The sequence below is a fragment of the Perca fluviatilis genome, chromosome 17 (genome assembly GCF_010015445.1).
Source record: "Perca fluviatilis chromosome 17, GENO_Pfluv_1.0, whole genome shotgun sequence".
NCBI classification, from domain to species: domain Eukaryota; kingdom Metazoa; phylum Chordata; class Actinopteri; order Perciformes; family Percidae; genus Perca; species Perca fluviatilis.
In genome coordinates this window covers 28,812,190-28,838,001 of record NC_053128.1, presented here as the reverse complement: position 1 = coordinate 28,838,001, position 25,812 = coordinate 28,812,190, and the positions used below count along the sequence as shown (strand labels likewise).

At 40.3% G+C, this 25,812-nt stretch overlaps 2 protein-coding genes across 7 annotated transcripts in view; both read left to right on the top strand.

The window, feature by feature from the left end:
• Positions 1-6,688, top strand: part of LOC120545033 (M-phase phosphoprotein 9) — a 28,834-nt gene extending 22,146 nt beyond the window's left edge. For all 3 annotated transcript variants that reach the window (XM_039778969.1, XM_039778970.1, XM_039778968.1), the window contains exons 20-24: positions 964-1,084; positions 2,111-2,202; positions 2,669-2,868; positions 3,333-3,401; positions 5,701-6,688. In XM_039778969.1, coding sequence (XP_039634903.1) covers positions 964-1,084; positions 2,111-2,202; positions 2,669-2,868; positions 3,333-3,401; positions 5,701-5,802 — 584 coding nt within the window. In that variant the 3' untranslated portion in view covers positions 5,803-6,688. The remainder of the gene's footprint in view (positions 1-963; positions 1,085-2,110; positions 2,203-2,668; positions 2,869-3,332; positions 3,402-5,700) is intronic.
• A 248-nt stretch (positions 6,689-6,936) lies between these two features.
• LOC120545032 (membrane-associated phosphatidylinositol transfer protein 2-like) overlaps positions 6,937-25,812 on the top strand; it is a 60,637-nt gene continuing 41,761 nt past the window's right edge. For 2 of the 4 annotated variants that reach the window (XM_039778967.1, XM_039778964.1), the window contains exons 1-3: positions 6,937-7,053; positions 8,776-9,183; positions 19,383-19,421. The gene's annotated coding sequence lies outside the window, so the exon portion shown is untranslated. Of the gene's footprint in view, positions 7,054-8,775; positions 9,184-14,426; positions 14,518-19,156; positions 19,178-19,382; positions 19,422-25,812 lie in introns of those variants that run through there. The other 2 variants (XM_039778965.1, XM_039778966.1) reach the window with 2 other exon arrangements.

Here is a 25,812-nt window from a genome sequence, read left to right as displayed (position 1 = left end):
GGAGGATTTGCACCGTAACATTTTTATTTGTAATCTTCTGCATGTGTGTGTGTGTGTGTGTGTGTGTGTGTGTGTGTTTTGTGCTGCTGTGCGTCCCTGTGTGTGTAACTGTGGGGTTTTAATGCTCTGTTAAAATAACAATGAAATGTTCTATTGACTTTAGACCAGGTTTTTGTTGGTCAATGGCGCGATCACTTCCCGCTGCCTCAAGATAGCAATACTCCCAGAATGCACCTGAACACACCTCCCTGTAAGACCAGCACGCCCATGGGCGCAAAGATGGGCGCAGGTGCATTTGCTATTTAAACGACGCGGGCGCTGGACGGGAAACTGACAACTGCGTTGGTCTTAAACTAGCAAAGACACAAAGGCGGGCTTTGTGTTGCGCTGCGCCGCACCGGGCGCAAGATAGGGCCCCAAGCCTTTAATGTAGCTTTCGGCTCAGTCCCGGATCAGTCTTTTTTTTTTTGTCGACATTTTTTTGTTTTTACAAGCATATATACGTGTTTGCAGGTGTGGTAACATGATTTTTGGCCGCACTTGCACAAGCTAAACTCATAGTTTTTTTCTTTTTATTCGTCTAAGGAGCTTTGAAAATACACATAGGCGCTGCAGCTAAGGGTTATAGGCTGTAACCACCGGTTACCTGTTTCTTTTTGCTTTTTGGACAGATGAAACAAATGAATTGAAAATGAATGACACCTCACGAACTTACATATGATTAAAGTAAACTCATAGCCGACTTACTCCACGAGTTGTGATTGATAAGGAGATATGCTATGTGTCCAACCAAAAACTATAAATAGTTGTCACTTTATGTATTTGCTGAAATAGCCAAGCCAATAAATTCATAATCTTCTCTTTTGTGGTTCACTAAACCTCACTGGAGAATGTAGTTTTTAATTAATGATGTGTTGGTGTATTAAACTTGTGATTAATTGTGTGCTTTTCTCTTCCATCCAGCAAAGAGAGGAACTTTACTCATGCCCATGTCTGCAAAGTCCAGTCCCAAACGCTGCCCCACTGAGAACTACTCCACTGCTTTTGGTCACTCCATGCCAAGAGAGGAACACCTGCACAAAAGGTGAGCAACACAAAGCATGTATTAAAGGTACTGTTCTACTTTTTGGGAGATACACTTCTTTGCTTTCTTTTCGAGAGTTAGATAAGATCGATCACCCTAATGTCTGTGCATTTAGCATGGAGTTTAGGAGGCAATTAGCTTAGCTCAGCGTGACGGCTGGAAGCAGGGGGCAACGGCTGAAATATCTCAACAATTATGGGATGGATGGTAATTTTCTCTACAGCTGCTGGTGTGAAGAGGCTGAGGCTGAATCGTGCTCATACCAACCACATCACAGGGTTACACAAAAATTAATACATTTAAATTATTTAAAAATATATAAATATAAAAAGAAATAAATTATATAATTATATATATATATATATATATATATACACACACACAGTGTTCATTTATTTCTGTATATATTTATTTATATATTTTTAAATACTTTTAATCTTTTATATTTTGTTATTTTTCTTTATATTTTACTTTTTATGGCACTCCTGTGGCTCCATACAGATATTTATGTACAACGTAGTTGTTATGCATTTTCAGTAAGAGACTGCCTGCTGAAATATACCTTTTTAGACCTTTTATTTACTCATTTATTTATTTATCAGATAAAATAATGCAATAATGCACAAAGCTTGTTAAAATATAGTCTTAGCATTAACTGAGCTATAGGGCTGGGCGATATGGAGTAAATCAGATATCACGATATTCTTGACCAAATACCTTGATATCGATATTGCAGTGATTTTCTAGGGTTGACAATTGGTGCTCTAACAAAATATTTTCACACATAGATTTTCGATAAATAATCATCAGTAATGTGGACATAATGTCTAAGTGGGGAAAAGGAAAATAATAGAACAGCTAGGACAGTCTGGTAAGTTCAGAAAAGTACATCACTTTACTGTAATGCAGCCTTTAAAACCAGCCAGTGTTAAAGAAACAGAACCGCAGCTTCTTTAACAAGACTTTAATCCATCTCTTACACTGGATAAAATGAATTTAAAAAATCACATTATGTTCCGTCTACAGGATTGATGGACAAGTTGACCAGAGACGTCATTCATTCCACAGCAGCAGTCCTAGGAAGAGACTCCATTTTTCGTCATCAGACAGAGAAGATGGTAATATATTCAAGCTCTAAGAGATATTTTATTTTATTTAGAGGTGTTCCTGATTAGAGCTGCAAAGATTAATCGAATAATTGACAAGTTGTATTGTAAACTATTTTGATAATCGTTTGAGTAAAAAGTCAAACTTCTCTGATGTCAGCTTGTTAAATGTGAATATTGTTCTAGTGTCTTCTCTCCTCTGTGACAGTAAACTGAAGCTCTTTGAGTTGTGGACAAAACAAGACATTTGAGGACGTCATCTTGGGCTTTTGGGAAAACTGATCCACATTTTTGACAATTTTCTTACATTTTATAGACCAAACAACTAATCGATTAATCAAGACAATAATCAACAGATTAACAATGAAAATAATCATTGCAGCTGTATTCCTTATGTTATGTAAACGGGGTGGAAGAAAATGAGTGTAAATGTCCTCTCTCATGAACACATGAGACTCTATGTCTTCCTCCCCCTCAGACCTCCAGCAGCCAGAGTCCTCCGGCAGCATGAACCCACCGGAGAGACACTCCCAGCTGGGCTGGGAGGAGCCGCGCGACTGTAGAGGATCCGACCTGCGGGACTCCTATGAGGACGCAGCTCCACTTTTCCTGGACAGACTCCACTCGCTGGCTGAGGCAGAGAAACTGTTTGACGAGCTGACGCAGGAGAAACTGCAGGTGAGTGTTTTTTTTTTTCTGTGCTAAATGAGCTGACTGTGAAAGACTCGCAGCTCATCACATCACACACAGCCACCAGCCGTCAACCAGGACATTTTGTATTAACTCAGCGAAGGACATTTAGTGAAAAGGACTCTGTGTAGTTCAGTTTCAAGGGCCTTGTATCTCGGACACACAGGCCTGAACGGTACAACTCTAATCCCCTCCCGACCTCTTATGTAACACGTACTTCATTGTATTTTATACCGCTCCACAATGACTTCTATTTTTAGGAAGTTCATGTCCACATCCCCCCTTTTACCCCTCCCTCTGTCCTGGTCATTCAGTGACGTCTGGCCCCCCAGGTTATCTGATGAGTCCAGTCAAAGGGTTTCGGCCAGTCATGTGCCGGTTGTTGCATTAATATAATGATTTTTGTTATTTAATGATTGACCTATTTGTGTGTGTGTGTGTGTGTCGGGCAGATTGAGGCAGCTTTGAGCCGGATGCCTGGAGCAGGCGGAAGAGTGACTCTACAGACCCGGTTAGATGAGGTAGGACACATTGATTATCTTCATATCATGTTCCCATGATTGTTTGTTTTGTAATTAGGGCTGAATGGTTAGGAGTTTCATTATTAAAGTACCGATTTTCTTTTTTTTATATAATTTTATATTTTATATATCAAACGAGTATCCACTTAGAAATCTTATCTTGTCTTGTGTAGCTATTTTAAATAGGGTTTAACCAAACTTCTTCCCATTACACAGCTGTGACTGTAATGGAGACTTGATAATTAGGACTGTAACTGTAGCTGTTTGGGAATAAGTGACCACTGTGGCGCATCGGTAAGAATGCAGTCAAATGCTCTGCTGCTCTTCAATAGATTTATTGGCAGCAGGCAGATGGTTGTCTGTGTTCTACAATAAATAAATAAATAAATAAAAGGGAAATATCAGCATACACGCAAAAATGACAGTGCTGACAGGATGCAATTAGTAAGGCTAATAAATGATAATTAGTATAACTTTCACTTTGAGTAGCTATAGCTGCTTAAATCAAAATAACCAAATAATATACCAAATAACACACATCAGCTCCTTATTAAATTTCAACAGCCTTCTTACTGCTGGGATCTCAGTAACATCAGCCCAAACACACAGTAGTTCTCTAATACACAACCATTATAAACACTCCGATAATGATTATACAGTGTTATGTGAGTACACACATAAGCACAATAGTAGTGTAACACTAATAATACTAAGCATTAGCCTGCTGCTAGTGAACTTTATGCTAACATACTGCATTTCAACTGAATATCCCAGAACGTACAATTAGGGTTGGGTACCTTTCGCATCTGAACCAACACCAGTCTCAATACCGGTGCCTCAAATTCGGTTCCGGTACCCAACGTTACTTTTTTTGGTACTTTCCCTCTGTCTGTTACAAAAAACAATATTTCAGTTGTAAAAATAATTCCAGACCTATTTATCCTATTTACTTATTATTCAGAATATTTTACACTGACAGAAATTAAATAAAAATAAAACTCCTCCCTCTCTCCTCCCAAACCCGTCCCTACAATCTGTTAAATTGAATAATTATTAAACTTGTATTCTTGTATTTGTATATTATTATTTTTTAGCCTGTTTTATTTTCATCATGGCCGTTTTTAATTGCTCTTTAATGTTCCACGTAAAGCACTTTGAATTGCCTTGTTGCTGAAAGGTGCTGTAGAAATAAAGTTGCCTTGCCTTCATACCTCAGCCTGCCAGTCAGTCCCCAGGGCACAGAAACCACTTTTGTGCCTGCTTGTCTCACAGGAAGTGTACATCAACAGCACCGCGACCGCTTTCAGAGCCCATGTAGTTTGCTCCGTCTGCACCTCTGCGTGTGTGTGTGTGTGTGTGTGTGTGTGTGTGTGTGTGTGTGTGTGTGTGTGTGTGTGTGTGTGTGTGTGTGTGTGTGTGTGTGTGTGTGTGTGTGTGTGCGTGTGTTGTGTTTGTCTCGACCTCTGCTCTCTGTCAACATGCAGAGAGGACAGATAAGCTTGCTCTTACGTGCTCTCAGGTACCGAAATTTGGCACGGTTTGATTTTAGGTGAACCAATACTCTGTAGTACCGACGTGATTTGGTCAGTACCGGTAAAAGTACCGGGTTCGGTACCCAATGTGCATATAAACCTAAGGCACCGAAATACACATGTATATATATCTCTGAACGCACACATGTACGGATGGCGACACAGACGACAACTACACACTTCAGAAATATCTACTATGTACTTCTCCCGGCCACTCTCACTACTAACGTAAAAAAACGAAACTTATCAGCCAGCCAATTGATCAAGAGTTTAAATAATTTTAAGCCACGCTAGCAGTATGGCTCTTTTCACATTTTGCTACATTAAAAAATAAAACTATTAAAGGTGCTGTAGGTAGGATTGCGAAGATCCAGGACTTGGCCAAACAATTTGAATATCGAAAACTTCTCAGTCCCTTCCCCCCTTTCCGCTAAAGCCCAAAAAAGTCTCCTAAGCCCCTCCCCCCACAAGGGAGAATTAATGCGTGTGCATGAGCAGTGATTGACACGCAGTTAGACACCCCCCCCCCCCCGGCCCTGATTGGTGCATCTGAAGCATCCGATTTTTGCAAATCACACTACAGGCTGTAGGTGGAGCCAGAGGAGCCTGATTTTTTTGTAATGACCTGCTTCATGTAGTTCTACTGGAACATAGGGTCAGTTTCAGCTAATATGACAGAAAGTTAGTTTTATAAGTCTTACCTACTGCACCTTTAACCCATCATCAAAGTAGTGCCAGTTCATTTTCTGCTCTTCTTTCCTCGTCAGGTGGCCTTAGAGAATCGTCTGGAGGTACTGAATCGTGAGCTGGGATCCATCCGCATGACTCTGAAGAGATTCCACGTCCTCCGCTCCTCTGCCAACATATAGCAATGTCTGTCTTTTTACATCACAGTGTGGATGCTACAACTTAGTGTCTTGGTTTTATACACTGCACTGATTGTCTCTTTCTGTGCCATACGTCCGTCTGTACAGCAACTCCACGGTATCTTTTTTTTAATACTTAATTACTCTGGGATATTTTTTATATGTCTGAAAGATATTGCAATTTTTGGAGTCTATTTTTTAGTAATACAAAGATTTGTAAATTCGTTTACTTTTTTAGTCACAGAAAAATTAATATGATGTGTTTTACTCGCCATATTCAGGTGACGATTTTTAAATCTGCTATGTGAATAATAAAAAAGGACTTTCCAGCAGAGACATTCATCCACTTGGGAAATATCACTGTCCATGTTTGTTCATGTGTTTGTGGACATTTTTGACATGAGGTAAAATGTATTTATTTTATGTTTTTGTGCATATTTTACACGTTTATTTCTTTTATTTGTCATTTGTTTCGGGCCAAATGTATCAAACTTGAAGGAATTATTTGTTTACTTGAATCAATTTGCCTTTATTATGTGTTTACTTTCCATTACTGCTTGTCACTATCTTTTTATATTCCGTGTTTCGTACAGGGTTGGACCTCCGGATTAGAGCCACTTGTAAAATCCAAACCAGCACACTTTTTCTGTACACACAAACACACACACACACACACACACACACACACACACACACACACACACACACACACACACACACACACACACACACACACACACACACGTGGTTGTTTCTCTTTGATCAATGTTTGTGCATGGAATTTCTTGCACTGCTTCCTTTTGCCATGCAGTTTTACTACCTGACATGATCTCCACTGGAACTATAATGTTGTTGTTGCACAATAAATTAAGCTTTTTTGTTTTGATAACTAGAGGTATTTTTTCATGATTTCCAAGGTAAAACACACGGCAGTGATTCTGAAAAAAAAACACGTCAGATAAAAATATAGATAATTTGTTTTGGTCAAAAATGAATTAAATCAAACCTATAAATAATATTCCAGCGAATTCTAGAAGCGGCGCGATTTCATTTAATGTCAGAACGCGAGTTCGGCCGAGGCGGCGCGAACTGACGTGACGTAAGACGCGTACTGGTGAGAGTTGAAACCGTTTTAAGATTCTCTCGTATCGCGGTTTTAAGCTAGCTAACGTTAGTACGTAAGCGAGCAAAGACGAAACGAAAACAAAAACTACGTAGACTGGAGGAAGCTAACAGAAATAAATGGAGTTTCTGGTGAGTTCAGAGGCCGAGCTGGTGAACACACGTCCGACCGACACTAGCTAGCGTCCTCTGCTAGCTAGCTTAAAGCTAGCCTAACGTCTCTACAGTTGCTACATTCGCAAATAAAAAAACGGTCACCTCTTTCTAGCGTTTCTACATTCCGAACAATATAATTACATATTTTCTGTGAACACCAAGGTTTGATTTAAAAATAGGAAATATGGTTTAAAGGCATCTGCTGAAAAACATAAATAAGTCTTTTGTGGATTAAGTTAGCAATGATCTGTGGACACTTAAATATATCTAGGATGTAATTCAACAGCCAAAGCTTTGCTATTTAAAATTGTGATAATAAAGTTGTTTTAATCAAACTGAAAACCTGTTCTGCCCCAGTTCTCAAGAGCCAGAGAAACTTTATATCCATAAGGATACATATAATTTATTAGCTAGCTATGTGACCATGTATAAAACATCTAATAAATTGCCTTAAGAAGAGTGGGCCTAAACAGTTGTGCAGAAAGTATTCAGATCCTTAAACTTATAGCTAGTAGTACGTTAAAGTAGAATGGCCCATTTCAGAATATCATATGGCCTATTATATCTGATGATTAATTATTATGCTTTAATGTGTTCATTATGTTAATGTTTCAGCTGGTAAAAGTGGAACTAATGTAAACTTTATTCTGCTGGCTAGTTCAATCTATAATACAACTTTATGATTTATATTTATTTATTATCTGCAATGTAATGTCAAATATATGTAGCGCAGTAAAAAGTGCACTAATATTGGCTTCCACAATGCAGTGGAGTAGAAGTATAAAGCAGCATAACATGGAAATATGATAACTAAAATGTACTTTACTGTAAATGTATTTTGATGCTCATATTTTTGTACTTATACACAAGTACATTTTGAATATAGATGAGTAGGCTATTTCTTCCATCACTAATTATTAGGAATATTTACGCAGGAATTGTATAATAAAAATTTGTATGTGCTTTGTCATGAGAACATTTTAAATGTCATGATCTTATTTTGTTTGCTGTTTACTTTGTGACTGTCATGAGAACATTTTAAATAGTCACAAAGTAAAAATAGACAAAACAGCAAACAAAATAAGATCAGAAACAGACAAAAAAAAAAAAATATTATTCTTGACCAAATACCTCGATGTCGATATTGCGACGATATTGTAGTGTTGACTATTGGTGCTTTAACAAAATGTTATTTACACAATGAGATTTTAGATAAATAATCAATAGAAATGATTTAATGACTAAGTGGGTAAAGGTAAATACTAGAACAGCTTACAACAGTCTGGAAAGTTCAGAAAAGTACATCACTTTACTGTAATGCAGCCTTTAAAACCAGGAAAAGACCACACTTACCATATTACGATATCCAAAATCTAAGACATATCTAGTCTCGTATCGGGATATCGATATAACATTGATATATTGCCCAGCCCTAGTTGGAGGGCTGCCAGAGTATCAGAGTGCAAGATCAAAGTTTATTCAGATTAAGGGCACAGCATAGCAGCAAACACACAAAACTGACATTAATTTAAGTCTCATCAAGCAATATCAAAAATGTAGTTTGTGAATTCCCTTTGTTAAAACGAATCTGGTCCATTTTAGCCATAGAGAGCATTTCATTAAGCACCATGACCTCCTGAAAAAACATGGGGACAGTGGAGAGACTTCCCATAATAACCAACACGTTACCGCCTGCAGGCGGCTGAGCGCCGCTGGGGGGCGCCTTTCTCCTTTGATGTCCGACAGAAGAGATGTCCTGTCTTCTGATGTAACTCTAACCTGGATATATCACCAGCTACCGACAACACAGAGAAGCCCAAACACCGGACACAACGGCCATGCATTGGGATGATGGAGGAGCAGCAGCGGGACAGATAGGCGGACACACCGGGGATTGAACGCTCCGTGTGGGGGGATAACAGGACGGCCAGCGCTCACAATCCACTAAAATATACACACCATCACCGACGCTATCGTCAGGCTTCTCTGCACTGCGATGTGAGCTGGGGGAAATACACCTTTAACTGACAACAGCGATGTTGCATTCAGGCTTTATGTGGCGATCCAGCTGAATAATCGGGACCGCAGATAAACTCAGAGCTGCAGGTGAGTCATGCCGTATACCTAATAACACGGTGTCGCCGCTAATTAACTCTTAAGATTTCTCATTAATTAGGGAAATTGACGATGCAAATGTTAATTAATTCCCACCATATTTATCCGGGCAGTGTTTGAATGAGCTGAAGTGGCCAGGTGGCGTCCGTCATTGTGGCTTTAAATTACCAAAACAGCTGATCAATATTACGATTCTGGTTGTTTGAAGAGAATGCTATCGTGTGTATGTTTGCGTGCTGTGCAGATATTGAGTCTCCTATGTAACAGCCTTCTGACACTGAAATTACAGGTTGCATAAACCTCACAGAATATCTTATACATTTCTTCCTATATTACAAAACACAGACAGACATCTCTGCATGTAACACACCCAATATAATGTAAAATGCCCAATATACATGGGCATTAAACGGCTATATTTCAGTGTGCATGGCTTTGATTAACCTGTTAGTGAGTCCTCCTCCTCCGACCCTTTGTAACCACCATCAAGTACAATGCACACTTCAGACCAAACTTGGCCCCAGATTAACTCTGTGATTGCTAGTTTGTCAAAATTTGATAAAAAGCAACCTTATTTAGGAATATGTGCTATGTGAGCACAACATAATCTGCATTTACAATCAACTAGATTATTACGCTGAATTCCTCTACAAGACAGGGTGACAAAATGAATAGTCTCGTATTTCCAGCTCTATCTCCACAGCGCCGCGGGAGTAAAGTCTGGCTACACCACAGATATATTCTGGGATAGGAGAAAAAAAAACGCTGTGGTTTGTTTGCGTTTCTTTAAACCAATCACAGTCATCTTGGGCGGCGCTAAACTCTGGACGCAGCGCCGGTGGCTCTGCAAAATAGTCTCAGGAAGGAACTTGTTTTGGTGGAACATGTGCACCCCGCAAAAAAACCCGCCCATACAATATTAAATTAAGTTAACTGTTGACACAATACAGTAACGTGAGCTATTTAAATTAGCTGAATACATGGTTAAAATGTTAATTGCTCTTACCAGAGTATCTCCGTGTGTACTTCGTCCACAGCAATCCCACCAGTCGGTCCCTAAACGTCCCAGTTAGAGAGGAAATGCCGTGAACATATTCTTTGTAAATCTTTACAATCATTCCCCGACAGAACCAAGCAGGCCTGCCTTGTTGCACGATCTAAATTGTCTTCAAAACTTGCCATTTTCAGCTTTTAGCTTGAGCTTTGAGAAGGGCAACACAGAGAGAGCGATCAGGAAATTATCCTGGAAATGTACTTATGTTGATCCAGACTACGACATGCAGGACCCACAGTACTTGCTTTTGTAATTTGTAATCGTGCAAATGTCCAAGTAATCAAACCACTAACAAGACTAATAGTCTGCGGTCATGTTAGCGACTGTGTATAGCTGCTTTAAGATAAAGGCTCATGTTAGCAGCAGTCCGTCTGAATTCATCGCACATTGTTAGGTCTTTCTTTTTTTTCTATGTTCCCTAAATTTTGTCAGTCTTTCTCCTTTTCTCTCTCTTTTCTTATCCTCTTTCTGTTAAGCACATTATAAATTTGTTTTACTTGCTCACTCACTCACAGTGTTTCTTTGGATTCTTTAATAAATCAGATAAAGACATACCTGTATAAACAGGCATTTGGGTGACTGGTATGCACCATGTCTGCACTTTCACTATTATTGTGTAATACTGATTGTGTATCGTGTTCTCATTCTGTATTGGGTTTCTTGTGTTTGCCCCTGTAAAGCACTTTGTGACATAAGTCTGTGAAAATCGCTTTATTAATACATTTTAGTTACTCACATATTTACTTACGTATACGCTGTATACAACTTGACCTGTCCTTGCTACAACTGTCCTGTACATGCTGTGTCTCTTGAGCTGGAGCTATTCTTAGACACTGAAGGGGAAAACACTAACGAGGTACTGTTGTCCGTGTGATCTACGTTGAGCCTGTAACTTATTTTGACCGATGCTTCTAGGAAGAACACTTTTAACCTGGAGGGAGTTTCTTAGCCGGCCTGTCGCCACAAAGCTTCAAGTAATCAGTGTTACCACGTGGATTCTGTGCGGTACAGCAAATAATTATATTATTCTTTATTATTATTTACTTAAAGCTTTAGTGCGTAACTTTTTGATATTAATGAATGTCCGTTACATTCAAGCCATTGCCAAATGAGCTGCTACAAAGCTAATTAAGACTATCAGCTCCACACAACTCTCTCTGGATCTCTCAGTGTGACTATGTTCAGAAGATTGTGGCGTCCGGCGACTTTCCAGCGCAGAAACTCAAGTGAAGATGATGACCTCTTCTGAAGAGTCCATCATGTTTTTTTCAATCCTCCGTGTCCTCCTTGGCTACTAGCAACTCTGCGCGATCACAGAAGGCTTGTATCATATGGACTCGCCGACAGTGATGTTGTCATTACTTAGAATTCCTCATGGGGGCGAAACTACGCACTACAGCTTTAATGTAGGCAGTTTTGATAATTTATTTTATTTGCTGATTTCTTTCAACAGCAGATACTGCTTTTTAATGAATGTACGCACATCTATGAAAACAAGACTAAGAGTCAACAGCCTTTGAGCGTCAAGCATGCTAACGTGCTCATAGTGACAAAGCTAACATGCTAATGTTTAGCAGGAGTAATGTTTACCATGTTCTCTATCCTATAGTAGGGGTGGGAATCACTAGAGGCCCCACGATACGATATCACAATACTTATGTCATGATACGATATTATTGCGATTTTAAACATATTGTGATATTCTGCGATATATATATATATATATATATATTGCAATTTATTACTTATTTTTTTTCCAACTTGAAATGATGTCCCTAAAGGAAAACTTTCTCAACATTTGTTTTATCTAAAAAAAATAAACTTCTCTGTTTTGTTCATCTCACTTCAATTGTATTGTCCAGTCCATCTAGCGGACTGAAAAAGCAATTGATTTTATAATTCTAGTACCAAAAAGTTGAATTCTCGTGTGAAATTTATATAATAAAAGATAGATATTTGGCGTCTGTGTATCGACACCGTATTCCTGCGGAAAATATTGTTGCGTCACGGTAGAAGTTGTGTCGTGGCAGCTTCACTATCGCTACAACCATCTGAGCCACTGCGTAATGTACTGGTCCGATTAATTTCAGTATCGATTGATCCTGCCGATAATTTTCTTGATTAATCGTTTGATCTGTAAATGTCCAAAAATGGTAAAAAAAAAAGAAAATGTCCTTCCCAGTTTTCAAAGTTAAAGGTAATGTCTTTATATGTAAAAAGTTTAGTGTGATATAAAACAGAAAAGAGCAGGAAACCTCCATGTTTGAGAGGCTGAAAAACCATTTTTGCATGAAAGATTATTGCTTTAACGATCGATCAATGATCAAAATAGTTAGACTAATCGTTCAGTCGACTTCAGCTCCGCCGGTTTCCTCCCATTTCAGTTTCAGTGTGCATGATTTTAACGTGCGTGGTTTGAGTGAAATAAGATGGAGCCTCGCAGGATCTGATTGTCAGGCCCAAATGATTAGGTTTGCTTTAATGAATGCTGTTAGGAAGTGGCCACCGCTAAAAGAATGAGTCATGGTATTGATTGCCACCCCCTCCTTCACTTCCCCCTTCTCCCTAGCCTCCTCTCTCTCTCTGTCTCGTCTATCCATCCATCCTTCCTTCTCTTTTCCTTTATCTCACCCCTTGAAATTCATCCTTTCTTGCCATCTCCTCTTCACAGGACACATATTTTTACCCCAAAGATACGTCAGACAGGATTGTGAGGAGATGTGGCATGCAGCCGAGCTGAGCGTTGCATACCAATAACGGCATGACTCGCTCAGCGGTACAGTCTGGATGAGGGAGGAGGGAGGAGGGTTGGTGAGTTGGTGGTGGGGAGCTGAGGAGAAGTGGTGAGGAGGGGAGGGGAGAGGGGGGGGTCTTGTCACGAGATGTCACGTCATCACAGTGTGTGGAATCTATTTTTAGCAGGGTAAACAGAGGGATTCCAGCCCACTGATCATGGCTTCACAGTCAGGACTGTGTGGTGGGAGGCTGGAGACGCGCTCGGATGTGAATGAACAAGGCTTTTTTTATTTAGTCCTGTCCGACTTGCCTCCCCTCTTCCTCCCACCGCCTCGGCCTGTCAGGGAGACATACTTCACCACAAATAGTCCGTCTGTCGCTTTCTCCTCCTCACTCTGCTTCACATGCAGGCACATATGCACTGTGTCTCTCATATGGAGTACTGCAGCAAGCATACCAGCGGTGAAAAATAACCAGTAATAACGAGAGGGCTGACTTTATTTGTGAAGCACTCAAAGAGCTTTAACAAAGGACATTAGAGACTGTAATAAAATTAACCAGTAGAAAGTAAAACCAGATAAATGATAGGGGTGGGGGGAAAAATCGATAGTTATCCCAATATTTTCTGTGGCAATACTGTATCGATACACAGATGCCAAGTATCAATCTATTATTATATATGTGTTGGTCAGTTTCTCTGCTTGACAATCCCATTGCAATATGTTTGAAATTGCAATAATATCGTATCGTGACATAAGTATCGTGATGATCTCGTATCGTAAGGCCTCTGGTGATTCCCACCCCTAATAAATTACATAATATATAGGTAAAATAATACTTTACTTAAGGCTTTGGATACTTCCTGCACACAGAACAACTTGTATGGAGCTCAGCAGTGGTTCTGGAAGTGAAAATCCCATTCATTTCCTTCATAAGGATTTAGATCTTTGGCTGTCTAAACCAGGGGTCTTCAACATTTTTTAAACCAGGGACACCTTAGCTCAAAGAGAGACCAAGTAGGGACCCCCTACTGCATATATTGTAAACAATTGAGTTGCTTATTAAACTGGGTGGAATGGATGAAAAGAAAAAAAGGATATTATTCACACCTGGGAACAGCTATAGCTAGCTGCTACCACTGAAGTCTATGGTTGTTTATGTACACAGTCTTGTACCTTTTGCCTTTTTTCAGTTCTCAAAATGTTCTACGCCGAATAAATTGTTTTATGTTCATGATTCACCTCGTAGCTGGTTGTCTTGGTTCCAGGCTTGAAACTCAATGAGAGATATTCAATTAAATTCAAATAACTTTATTTATCCCCTGGGGGCAAGGAGTAAATAAATATAATGAAATACAGAAGAGCAGCAGCAACAAATGTTCAATTTGTATAATAATAAAATTGATTGTCTGACACAAACAGTGTGTTTGTTAAGGAAAGAGAGAGCGAGTAAGTCTGGGAAGGACGGAGAGAGAAGGTTGGCCTTGCCGGCGTCCAGAGGGAACCTACTCAAATGCAGAGAGCAGAGCACGGGAGGTAAGGGGTCCTTTAGGATTGTTCCTGTTTTTAGTCTGCTGCTCACAGAGGGTGAAAGAAATGGGGAAAACTACTTCTGGAACCAGAGTGTGCAGCCACTGTTAAGCTCCATATAGACTCACATTTTCAGGGTTAACAGCGGACAGTCAGATGGTGCCCTTGCAAGAACGCTTTAAATATAGATTAATACCTCCATGATGTCCCCAGTTGCTCCGGAGGGGGGGTCATGTGAGACCAAGGTTGGGGAGTGGGATTGTTCTGACAATCTAAAGCTGTCACGTTTGGCCACGTTTGCGGTGCTCTTGGAGTGTGTTTGAGCACTTACTCTAATTAACAATCCCTGGGCTTTGTTCGGGTCCAGCGAGGCGTTGTGTCCTCATCAAATATTCAGACGCACACACATATTCGGTGGTATGAAATAGGTACAGCAACCTGCTTACCTGACACTTAGAGAGCCTTCTGTTAGTTAAAACTAATCTCTGTGCATCTGTTTCCTCAGAGATCAGACAGTGAGGTGGTCCAGTGATTCTAGATCTAGGCACAAAAAGGATTGAATGCAGATATCGTTTGACTGGAAAAGTTTGGTACTACTTGGTACTGGGTTATTTCGGCCGAGTACCGATACCCAGCCCTAATATTTTGGTCATAAAACAAATGAAAGTTTTGATGAAAAGTAAAGGAATTTACCAAAGTTGTTACAATATGTTAATTTCATATTTCAGTCTTGACCGAAACATCAAAGTTGCTGCTGGAAACGGTTCTGTAACATCTGTGTAATGATGTCATGTGAGTGAGTGATGCATCTTCCTCTTTTACAGTCAGACATTTATAAATGTGAGTAATCAAGAGATGGATCTGTAGTCTTAATAGATGCTAAATCTCCGTGATGAATGAAAGTGGGTGAAAGGACCGGGTGTCACTGCAGTCTGGCTCGTGACTGAGAGCGTACCCTGTGTCGCCCGCGCTACACCGGCCTCAGAGGCCTGGAGTCGGGCCAAACCGTAATGTATTGGCCCCAGAAGTGGAACCATTTGCGATCCATTCCAGTCTGAATAAACAAAACGGCGCAGTTTACTTGCTTCGTCCTTGTTGCATTATTCATTAAGATTATTCTAAACAGATTTCTGTAGTTCAAACAACTCTGAATTGTAGTTGAGAACGTCAGTTATAACGGCCCACGTATTAAGAAAGTGTCGGGTTGAAATCGGGCTCATAATTCCAGTTAATGTGTCGGGCCGGGCCGGGCTCGGGCTCGGACACAACGTGCACGGGCTCGGGGTGGGTCAGGCTTGATTTTTTTTTTTTTTTGGCCCAATCTAAGCTCTACCCAGTGGCTAGAAATGGCGATAGGTGTAAACCGAGCCCTGGGTATCCTGCTCTGCCTTTGAGAAAATGAAAGCTCAGATGGGCCGATCTGGAATCTTCTCCTTATGAGGTCATAAGGAGCAAGGTTACCTCCCCTTTCTCTGCTTCGCCCGCCCAGAGAATTTGGTCCACCCATGAGAGAGAGACATCATGGCTTTCAAACGAGAAAAGTGGCAGTTGGTCAAGACCACACCCCCACCCTCCACCTTGCCCCCCTCTCTCTCCTCCTCAATAGCTACAGACACAGAAATGGCACATCCTAAGGAAAGCTCATTGTAGGACTGGCTCTAGTGGCTGGAATTCTGCACCAAGGCTGAATTTCGGGAAAGACTTGATACAGTATTGGGGACACTAAATAAAGCTTCAGATACAGTTAGGGGACCACTAAGGTCTATATAAAACTTCATAAGTATTAGGGGCCACTGTCTTATAAAATCAATAATATAATAAGTCTATATAAAGAGACTTCAGATACAGTATTAGGGGACCACTAAGGTCTATATAAAAGAGACTTCAGATACAGTATTAGGGACCACTAAGGTCTATATAAAAGAGACTTCAGATACAGTATTAGGGGACCACTAAGGTCTATATAAAAGAGACTTCAGATACAATATTAGGGGACCACTAAGGTCTATATAAAAGAGACTTCAGATACAGTATTAGGGGACCACTAAAGCTATAAAAGAACTCGATTTTAGGGGACCACTAAGGCCTATATAAAAGAGACTTCAGATACAGTATTAGGGGACCACTAAGGTCTATATAAAAGAGACTTCAGATACAGTATTAGGGGACCACTAAGGTCTATATAAAGAGACTTCAGATACAGTATTAGGGGACCACTAAGGTCTATATAAAGAGACTTCAGATACAGTATATTTAAATATCAACAATTAGCAGTGCTATTGGACAGTGTTTAGGAAACCCGGCAGACCCAGCCTTGGTGGGTGTTGACGGGGCGTGGGGTGATGAATTAGCATTAAGATATGACAGTGACTTTGGGTATCGTGAGTTCTGTATAGCAGGGCACGTTTTACTGAGTAGTGCAGTTCCTATACCGGATCCTGACTACTTGTGGTATGACATACAGCAGTGCGGGATGTAACGTGGTGCTGCAGAGCATGGTGGTGCAGGAGCTGGACGGGGGAATTTAGAGAATAGAGTAGCTGCGAAGAAGAAACATAAGGACTCGGGGGTAAACCCCAGAGCTAGGTTAGTAAAAGCATTTCTGGGAGGTGATACAAAGAAACAAGTAAAGATGAGAGAGCAGCTCAGTGTGTCACAGGAAGAAAGGAACTTCCCGGCAGTCTAGAATTATAATAGCATAACTAAGAGGGGACCACTAAGGTCTATGTAAAAGAGACTTCAGATACAGTATTAGGGGACCACTAAGGTCTATATAAAAGAGACTTCAGATACAGTATTAGGGGACCACTAAGGTCTATATAAAAGAGACTTCAGATACAGTATTAGGGGACCACTAAGGTCTATATAAAAGGAGACTTCAGATACAGTATTAGGGGACCACTAAGGTCTATATAAAGACTTCGAATACAGTATTAGGGGACCACTAAGGTCTATATAAAAGACTCCAGATACAGTATTAGGGGACCACTAAGGTCTATATAAAAGAGACTTCAGATACAGTATTAGGGGACCACTAAGGTCTATATAAAAGAGACTTCAGATACAGTATTAGGGGACCACTAAGGTCTATATAAAAGAAACTTCAGATACAGTATTAGGGGACCACTAAGGTCTATATAAAAGAAACTTCAGATACAGTATTAGGGGACCACTAAGGTCTATATAAAAGAAACTTCAGATACAGTATTAGGGGACCACTAAGGTCTATATAAAAGAGACTTCAGATACAGTATTAGGGGACCACTAAGGTCTATGTAAAAGGAACTTCAGATACAGTATTAGGGGACCACTAAGGCCTATATAAAAGAGACTTCAGATACAGTATTAGGGGACCACTAAGGTCTATATAAAAGAAACTTCAGATACAGTATTAGGGGACCACTAAGGTCTATATAAAAGAGACTTCAGATACAGTATTAGGGGACCACTAAGGCCTATATAAAAGAGACTTCAGATACAGTATTAGGGGGACCACTAAGGCCTATATAAAAGAGACTTCAGATACAGTATTAGGGGACCACTAAGGTCTATATAAAAGAGACTTCAGATACAGTATTAGGGGACCACTAAGGTCTATATAAAAGAGACTTCAGATACAGTATTAGGGGACCACTAAGGCCTATATAAAAGAGACTTCAGATACAGTATTAGGGGACCACTAAGGTCTATATAACAGAGACTTCAGATACAGTATTAGGGGACCACTGAGGCCTATATAAAAGCATCCAAAAAGCAGCATGTCATAGGACCTTTAACTTCAAATGTATTCATCGATGTCTGTGATTCTCTGTTGCTGTTTTGTTACGTCTGGTTTTGTATCTGTCTTTGTCTTTGCCGTCTTGATGGCTGAGACTGATTAAATGAATTAGAGGTTACACATAGATACTACTACGGCAGGTCTTGCTGCTAAAGTGTTATGCTGTTTAAATTGCGTTCGTCAACCAACAACACAACAAAAGCGGCGTAAAACGCTTTTAATGATATAGCGTTGTTTCTTAGCTTTTGATTAATATGTTTTTTATTTTTTTCTAAACCAAACCGCAGGAAACTAGCAACATAAATCAGTGAATTTCTGTTTCTTCATTCCTCAAATGTTTGTTTTAAAGTGAGCACCATTTATAAGTGAAGCAATCGAAGGCCCAGATGAACGGTGTGAGCGATGATTAGCCGAGCTCCCCCTCCCTCCTCAGACAGTGATGCATCGCCGCCATTTACCAGAACGCAGCAAAGCAGAGCAATTTGAGAAGCAGCAGAACTAACCCCTGACAGCAGCCCCATCACGCTGCTCTCTGCCTGCCCTCCACCACCACCACCGCCGCCGCCGCCCTGAGCTAAAAATAGCTCGTCCTCTCTCTCATCACCTAGCCATCACGTCAGAGTTCACTCTCATTTGCTGCCCGCACCTCTTTTAATGTTGTGATGTTTTGACAGTGTCAGATGATTGCATTAGCTGTGGGGTGAGCGTGTTTGGCTTCCATTAAGGAAAAGAGATTCATTTTATACACAGGAATCTTTCAGTTTTTAAATAAGGTGTAGGTTTCTTGATATATTGTTGATATTTTATTCCGATTCTGTGGCAGTCTTTCTTTCTTGGTGTTTCTCAACCTGGATTGAGGAAGGAAATTGTTTCGAAACATGACTTCTGGTATTTATGGAATATTATGAAAGAGGTGTGTGTGTGTGTGTGTGTGTGTGTGTGTGTGTGTGTGTGTGTGTGTGTGTGTGTGTGTGTGTGTGTGTGTGTGTGTGTGTGTGTCTTAAGCTCTGAATTCGTCATACTGTGCATGCCTTATTAAATTAACATTAGCAGAACATCTCTGAGTCTAATCTTGGCTGTTTCTCATTCACAGGAAGAAGTCGTGGAAACCATCGCTGGAGATGGACTGCAGGTTAGTGACAACATCTCCTATCTGTAGTTTTGATAAACCAAGCAGTTTCTGTCAGCTTAGAAGTGTTAGAAGAAGTATTTAGATCTTTTACTTAGAATAGAAGAAACAATCCAACGATGTAGAAATACCCCATTACAATTAAAAGTCCTCCATTCATTCATTCAAAATTTGACTTTAGTATTAACAGCAACATTTACTTAATGTACTCCTACTGCAAAAAAAAGTCTATATTTCTTACACCAGAGGTCAGATTCCTGTTTGTGGAATAGAAAGTCACTTTGTCACTTATCATTTAGACTTTTTAGGGTTCTCCAGCAGTGGTGAAAGTATTCAAATCCTTTACGTAAGAAAAAGGAGCAACACAACCGTTAACAGTTTACTCCATTACTTAAAGGTAATGCATTGAAAATGTTTCTTATGTATATTTTATCAAGAGAGTAGAGCAATGACCCCTGTTAGTGTTAAACTGTTTATTATAATAATTCATCTTAGCAAAGTTTAGGTCAACATTGCTCTGTAACTGACACTGACGACTCTTGTCTTCTTGTGCTACTGTTACACTATATACACACGATAAGTAACTCACATTTTTTTAAAGATCTTATATAGGCATTTCTGCCTTTAATGATAGGACAGCTCAGACATGAAAGGGGAGAGAGGGTGGGGGAGACACGCAGGAAAACCGTCACTGGTCGGATTCGAAACCTGGACCTTCTGCATCAAGGAATAAACTTTTATATATGCGCGCCTGCTCTACCAACTGAGCTAACCAGCCACGTAGCTCAACATCTTACAATAATAAATAAATACAAAACTACAGTACTTGAGTAAATGAACTTAAACCTTCCACCACTGCAGCTGAGATTATTTTGAACCATTTCACCTCACCATCCGGTGTGATAATGAAATTGAATCTCAGCTGAAGTGAAAAATAAATATAGAAACCAGCTGGGGATTTACCCAAACACATGCTGCAGCCGCCAGCGCGATGTCCATAGAAAATGCCGTCGGTAACATCGCAGGAGCTGGCGCACGGTAACCTGTAACCCAGGCCTCAGTTTGATATGTGCAGGATGAGTAACAGGAGTGTCTGGTGAGGAAAGATGTGTTTGACAAGATCACAAATTAACAGCCGCGGTAGTAGCAGATGTTCATGTTGTGTAGCGGGACTGTGGTGTTTAGGGGTTGATTCTGTTAGCGTGTGTTCTGCTGATGCTCAGATAAAGTGTGTGTGTGTGTGTGTGTGTGTGTGTGTGTGTGTGTGTGTGTGTGTGTGTGTGTGTGTGTGTGTGTGTGTGTGTGTGTGTGTGTGTTGGGCGGAGTACCCGTCAACAAGACATTTCATTCTGACGATGTACATCCCTGCAGCTTCGCAGATAAAATCAGAGGCTAAGAGCGAGGAGGATGCTGGTGCACAAATCTCAAAGCTCATTCTCAGCCTCCCTTCTTGTTCGTTGGTATGACAGTAAATTTAATCTCGGTCCAGGTTCCCCTCTTGTGATCCGTTGTATTTAATGTCTTCCGGTTCATCCTCAGAGCTAAAAGGCCTCACAAACTCTCGAGTCTTGTGCTGGTGATTGTGTTTAAAATGTCCCTAAAGACAAAGCAGCGAGCAGCAGCAGCAGCGACACAATCCCCTGTAGAACATGTCTGGCTGCAGGTGGGGTATTTTTAACCTCAAACCCACTGAGACGCGTCGGCTGGATGTAATTAAAGTGACGTTTATAAAGCGTAGACATGTGAGTCACAGAGTTTATCCTACGCTCGCAGCGCTCACTCAGTGCACGTCAGGTCTCATTCAAAGAAATAGCTTCAGTTTGTGTCTCTGACATGTTAACAATTTTTCTCTGTTTTTTTATTTTATTTATTTTTTTTTTCTATTTTTTATTATTTTTATATTTTGAACATACAACCACAATTGAACAAAATCAGAAACCCTCTCCCACCCTCCGCGGTCTCGAGGAAAACAAAAACAAACAAATAAGCAAAAACAAAAACAGAGATCCCACCTTGCCTAGTCGCTCTCCTCTAATTCTTGTGATGCGGAGGTCATTAGGACTGATTCTGCAATAGGGAGTAGGAATGCCTTTAGAGACGTATCTCTTCTGAGGAGTCCAATATGTCCTATGGCATATGTTGAAGTGGATCTGCTGGTGATTTGGGTTCTTGGAACAGTGGGAAATATTGTCCCAAACAATTAATTACGGTCCCCTCCGAGCTCAGCTCTCGCTCCCATTTCTTTACTATTGGGAGTTCTCCTACGGATGCTTGCATCAGTTTAGCATAAATCCTGGACACTAATCCTCCCACAGGAGAATCAACAAGCCATTTAATGATTATGTGCACCTCAAGATTGTTCCCCCATGGTACTCCATAACATTTTAGGGCTGATCTTAAGCGAAGATAAAGGAAGAAGGATGTCCTAGGGACCTCAAAGCTAGCTCTCAGGTCCTCAAAGCTCAACATACCTTCCCCACTGATTAAGTGGTCTAGATTATAAATACCTCTGTCACTCCACTGATTACAAACAAAAGGTTTGTTACCAGACATTAAGTGTATGGTGTGCCAAATTGGGGTATTCAAATGCCACTTATTGGTGTAGCGTAGTTGCTCCATAATTGGTCACTGTGTTGGTGATAATAGGACCATAGGCTAGCATACACTTTTTTGGACACACACCTGCAAAGGTGATGTCTTGCATTCTTAGACTTAGACTGTAGATGAGGGGTCTATCCACACTCTGAGGGCCCGTAGCTGAAAGGCTCTGTGGTACACTTTAAGGTTGGGGAGGGCCAAGCCTCTCGTGTTTGTGGTATGTTGCAAGCAGAGGTGGGTAAAGTAGTCAAAAAATTTACTCAAGTAAAAGTACTGTTACTTCAGAATAATATGACTCAAGTAAAAGTAAAAAGTAGTCATCCAAATAATTACTTGAGTAAGAGTAAAAAAGTACTTGGTGAAAAAACTACTCAAGTACTGAGTAACTGTTGAGTAACGTCTGGTTTATTTTTTTTAACACAAACATTCAATCAGACAGACAAAAATAAAAAATAATCATCTTTAGGCAAATTATAGCCTAGTTCATCCAATCAATTAAATTAATTTAAATTAATTAATTACAAAATAGCTTAAATTAAAATAATCCAGGTAAATTAAAATACTTAAAAAATAAAATCAATAAAATAATAATGCATAAAAAATAAATAAGCACAAGTAACACAAATTTCCAAACCTTTATACTTTTTTTTTACCAGGCTCTAGGCCTACAGGCAGAACTAGAACAAGGTAATGTAGCTGCTGTTTGGCACTTTGACTAAAGTAAACATGCTTTCATTATGAGGCCAGAGGCCTGGACTACGAAGCAAGATTTGGTTTTCTGTATCACGAAAGTGGATCACTTGTTACGGGTTCAATCGCCGTGGGAACTTATGCTGGACGCCTAACCTGGTCGGGAGCAGGTTATGTTGGAGATCGGAGATCAACCGGTGTAAAAGCTCCGCCTACTGACCAATCAATACTCGATTGATAACGGCGATCACCGTTCTTAGAAGATCAGGCGGAGCTCGGTGGGGAGAGAAAAAAAAAAAAAAAAAAAAAAAAAAAAAAAAAAAAAAAAAAAAAAAAAAAAAAAAAAGGGTGTGCTCATACAGAAACATTTAGAGACCGACAACCCCGTTAACATTCCCTGATGGGTATATTTATGAAATATATAGATTTTAGCTCTCACGATCGCTCCCACTGCCAGGGTTGCAACTGAAATAATAGGCTAAAGCAACGGCAGTTTATGGAAAGCACAAGTGTAATTATTGTCAGATGTTGTGCCTGACTGACGGGGATAAGTGATATTGATAAGCGTTGTGATGTAGGCTAGCCTACGCATCTACAGCGTCGCCTATTTTTTTTTTTTTTTTGCCAGCTGTCGTCCTGTTTTAGGAAGCAGCAACTGTTTTGCGTTTTGTCTGTAAAACCGTGTCTGTGTTCTTCATATTTATGTAGAATTATAGTTTGCTCTTCTTATGTAAAATATGTGGCTATTATTGGTCATGTTGTGCAAACATTGCCTCTTTTATGTGAACACGTGCCGCTAGATTGGGAAACCCTGATGGTTGATTGAACTAGTTGTTAACCACCATTATATAGGCCTATGTCAGTGGTCGTGACACAGCTTGCGGGGCCGCGGTTGTTAGGTTAGGTGAAGCCGGGTAACTGAAAGAGATCCAGGACACGTTGATCTGGCCTCTGGGGTGTTCCTCCTCATCTGTGTCTGCATTGCCGATGGTTGATTCTGACATTATCATTTTTGTTTTGCTGCGGCTGTAAAGCTAACCCGTCCCGCCGCTGAGATTGAGTACGGTCACGTGACGAGACTGCACAACTACGTTTGATTGGTGAAACACAGTCACGTGGTAGAGCCTTTAGCGGAAGTCTCTCTCTCTGTCAAAATAAAACATTTAAATGAGGCGTACGCGGGGGGGGATAAAAACAATGACGCGTAGAATACCAAAGAGTTAAAAAGAAGAGTAACGAGCTCGTTGTAGCCTAATGTAGCGGAGTAAGAGTACAGTTTCTTCTTCACAAATCTACTCAAGTAAAAGTAAAAAGTATAGTGATTTAAAACTACTCCTGGAAGTATAATTTTTTCAAAAACGTACTCAAGTAAATGTAACAGAGTAAATGTAACTCATTACTACCCACCTCTGGTTGCAAGGTAGAGTATTTTAGCCTAGGTTGTTTATTATTCCAAATATACTGCCGAATTACGGTATCAAGTTTCTTCCAGAAATGTATCAGTGGGGGTAAGGGGATCATTGTACTTAAGAAATTCACACGAAGAACTATGTTCATTTTAACCACAGCAATCCTGGACCGTAGCGATGCCGGCAGCACAGACCAATTAGTCAGATCCCTTTGAACACTACTTAGTGTAGTTTCATTGTTGTCCTGGACCACTCGCTGTAGCGATGCGTGTATGTTGATGCCCAAATATGTAATTTTGCTTTGGGTTGGTATAGTACCACTAATAGCTGATGTCACCCGTTTGTTGTTCAACAGGAGCAGATTAGATTTATTTCAATTGATTTTATAGCCGGAGATTGAGCCAAATTCGTTAAAGATCTTAAGAATTTTTGGAACAGAGTCCTCAAGGTCAGATATGTACAGCAAAATATCATCTGCAAATAACGATATTGAGTTGTTATTGCATTTAATCTGAACATTACATATTTTATTTTGCCTTATGGCCTGGGCTAACGTTTCAAGAGAGATCGCAAATAGCATGGGAGATAGCGGGCATCCTCTAACCGCTGTTTTTAAAGGCTTTTCCAGAATCCTTAATAGTTTGACATTTTAGGAAATACACATATTCGTTTTGACGAAATGATTAAAGGTCCCATGGCATTTAAATTTCACTTTATGAGGTTTTTTAACATTAATATGAGTTCCCCCAGCCTGCCTATGGTCCCCCAGTGACTAGAAATGGTGATAGGTGTAAACCGAGCCCTGGGTATCCTGCTCTGCCTTTGAGAAAATGAAAGCTCAGATGGGCCAATCAGGAATCTTCTCCTTATGAGGTCATAAGGAGCAAGGTTACCTCCCCTTTATCTGCTTTGCCCGCCCAGAGAATTTGGCCCACCCATGAGAGAGAGACATCATGGCTTTCAAACGAGCAAAGTGGCAGTTGGTCAAGGCCACACCCCCACCCCCCACCCCCCTCTCTCCTCCTCAATAGCTACAGACACAGAAATGGCACATCCTAAGGAAAGCTCATTGTAGGACTGGCTCTAGTGGCTGTTATTCTACACCAAAGCTGAATTTCGGGAAAGAGACTTCAGATACAGTATTAGGGGACCACTAAGGTCTATATAAAAGAGACTTCAGATCCAGTATTAGGGGACCACTAAGGTCTATATTAAAGCATCCAAAGAGCACCATGTCATGGGACCTTTAAGTGTAGTGTCGTCTTATCTAACTCTTGACAAGAGTTAGACGACAAGATTAATAGCACTCTCTTGTCTTTCTGTTAAATGTGAAGCTAAAGCCAGCAGGTTAATAGCTTAGCAAAAAGAAACAGCTAGCCTGGCGCTGTCCAAAGCTAACACAACCTCCTTCCACGCCCCTCAAAGCTCACTAATGGAATGCTGCAGGAATGAGTCCTAAAACCCGGAAAATTGGTCAGCATTTTTGCACTTGCGGTTCCCTCGTCTCGACAATGGTCAATGGTTTTCTTGAAATAAGGTCTGTGGTTAACACAAACTTAAGAGATTTTTACATTTTGTTCTACGACATAAAATACGACAGTAAATACCCCGACTTGTGAATTTTGAAGCTTTTATGTGTCTTAAAAAAGGTCAGTTGCAATTCGGCTAAATGAGACTTAAGGATTGTCAAACGTCGT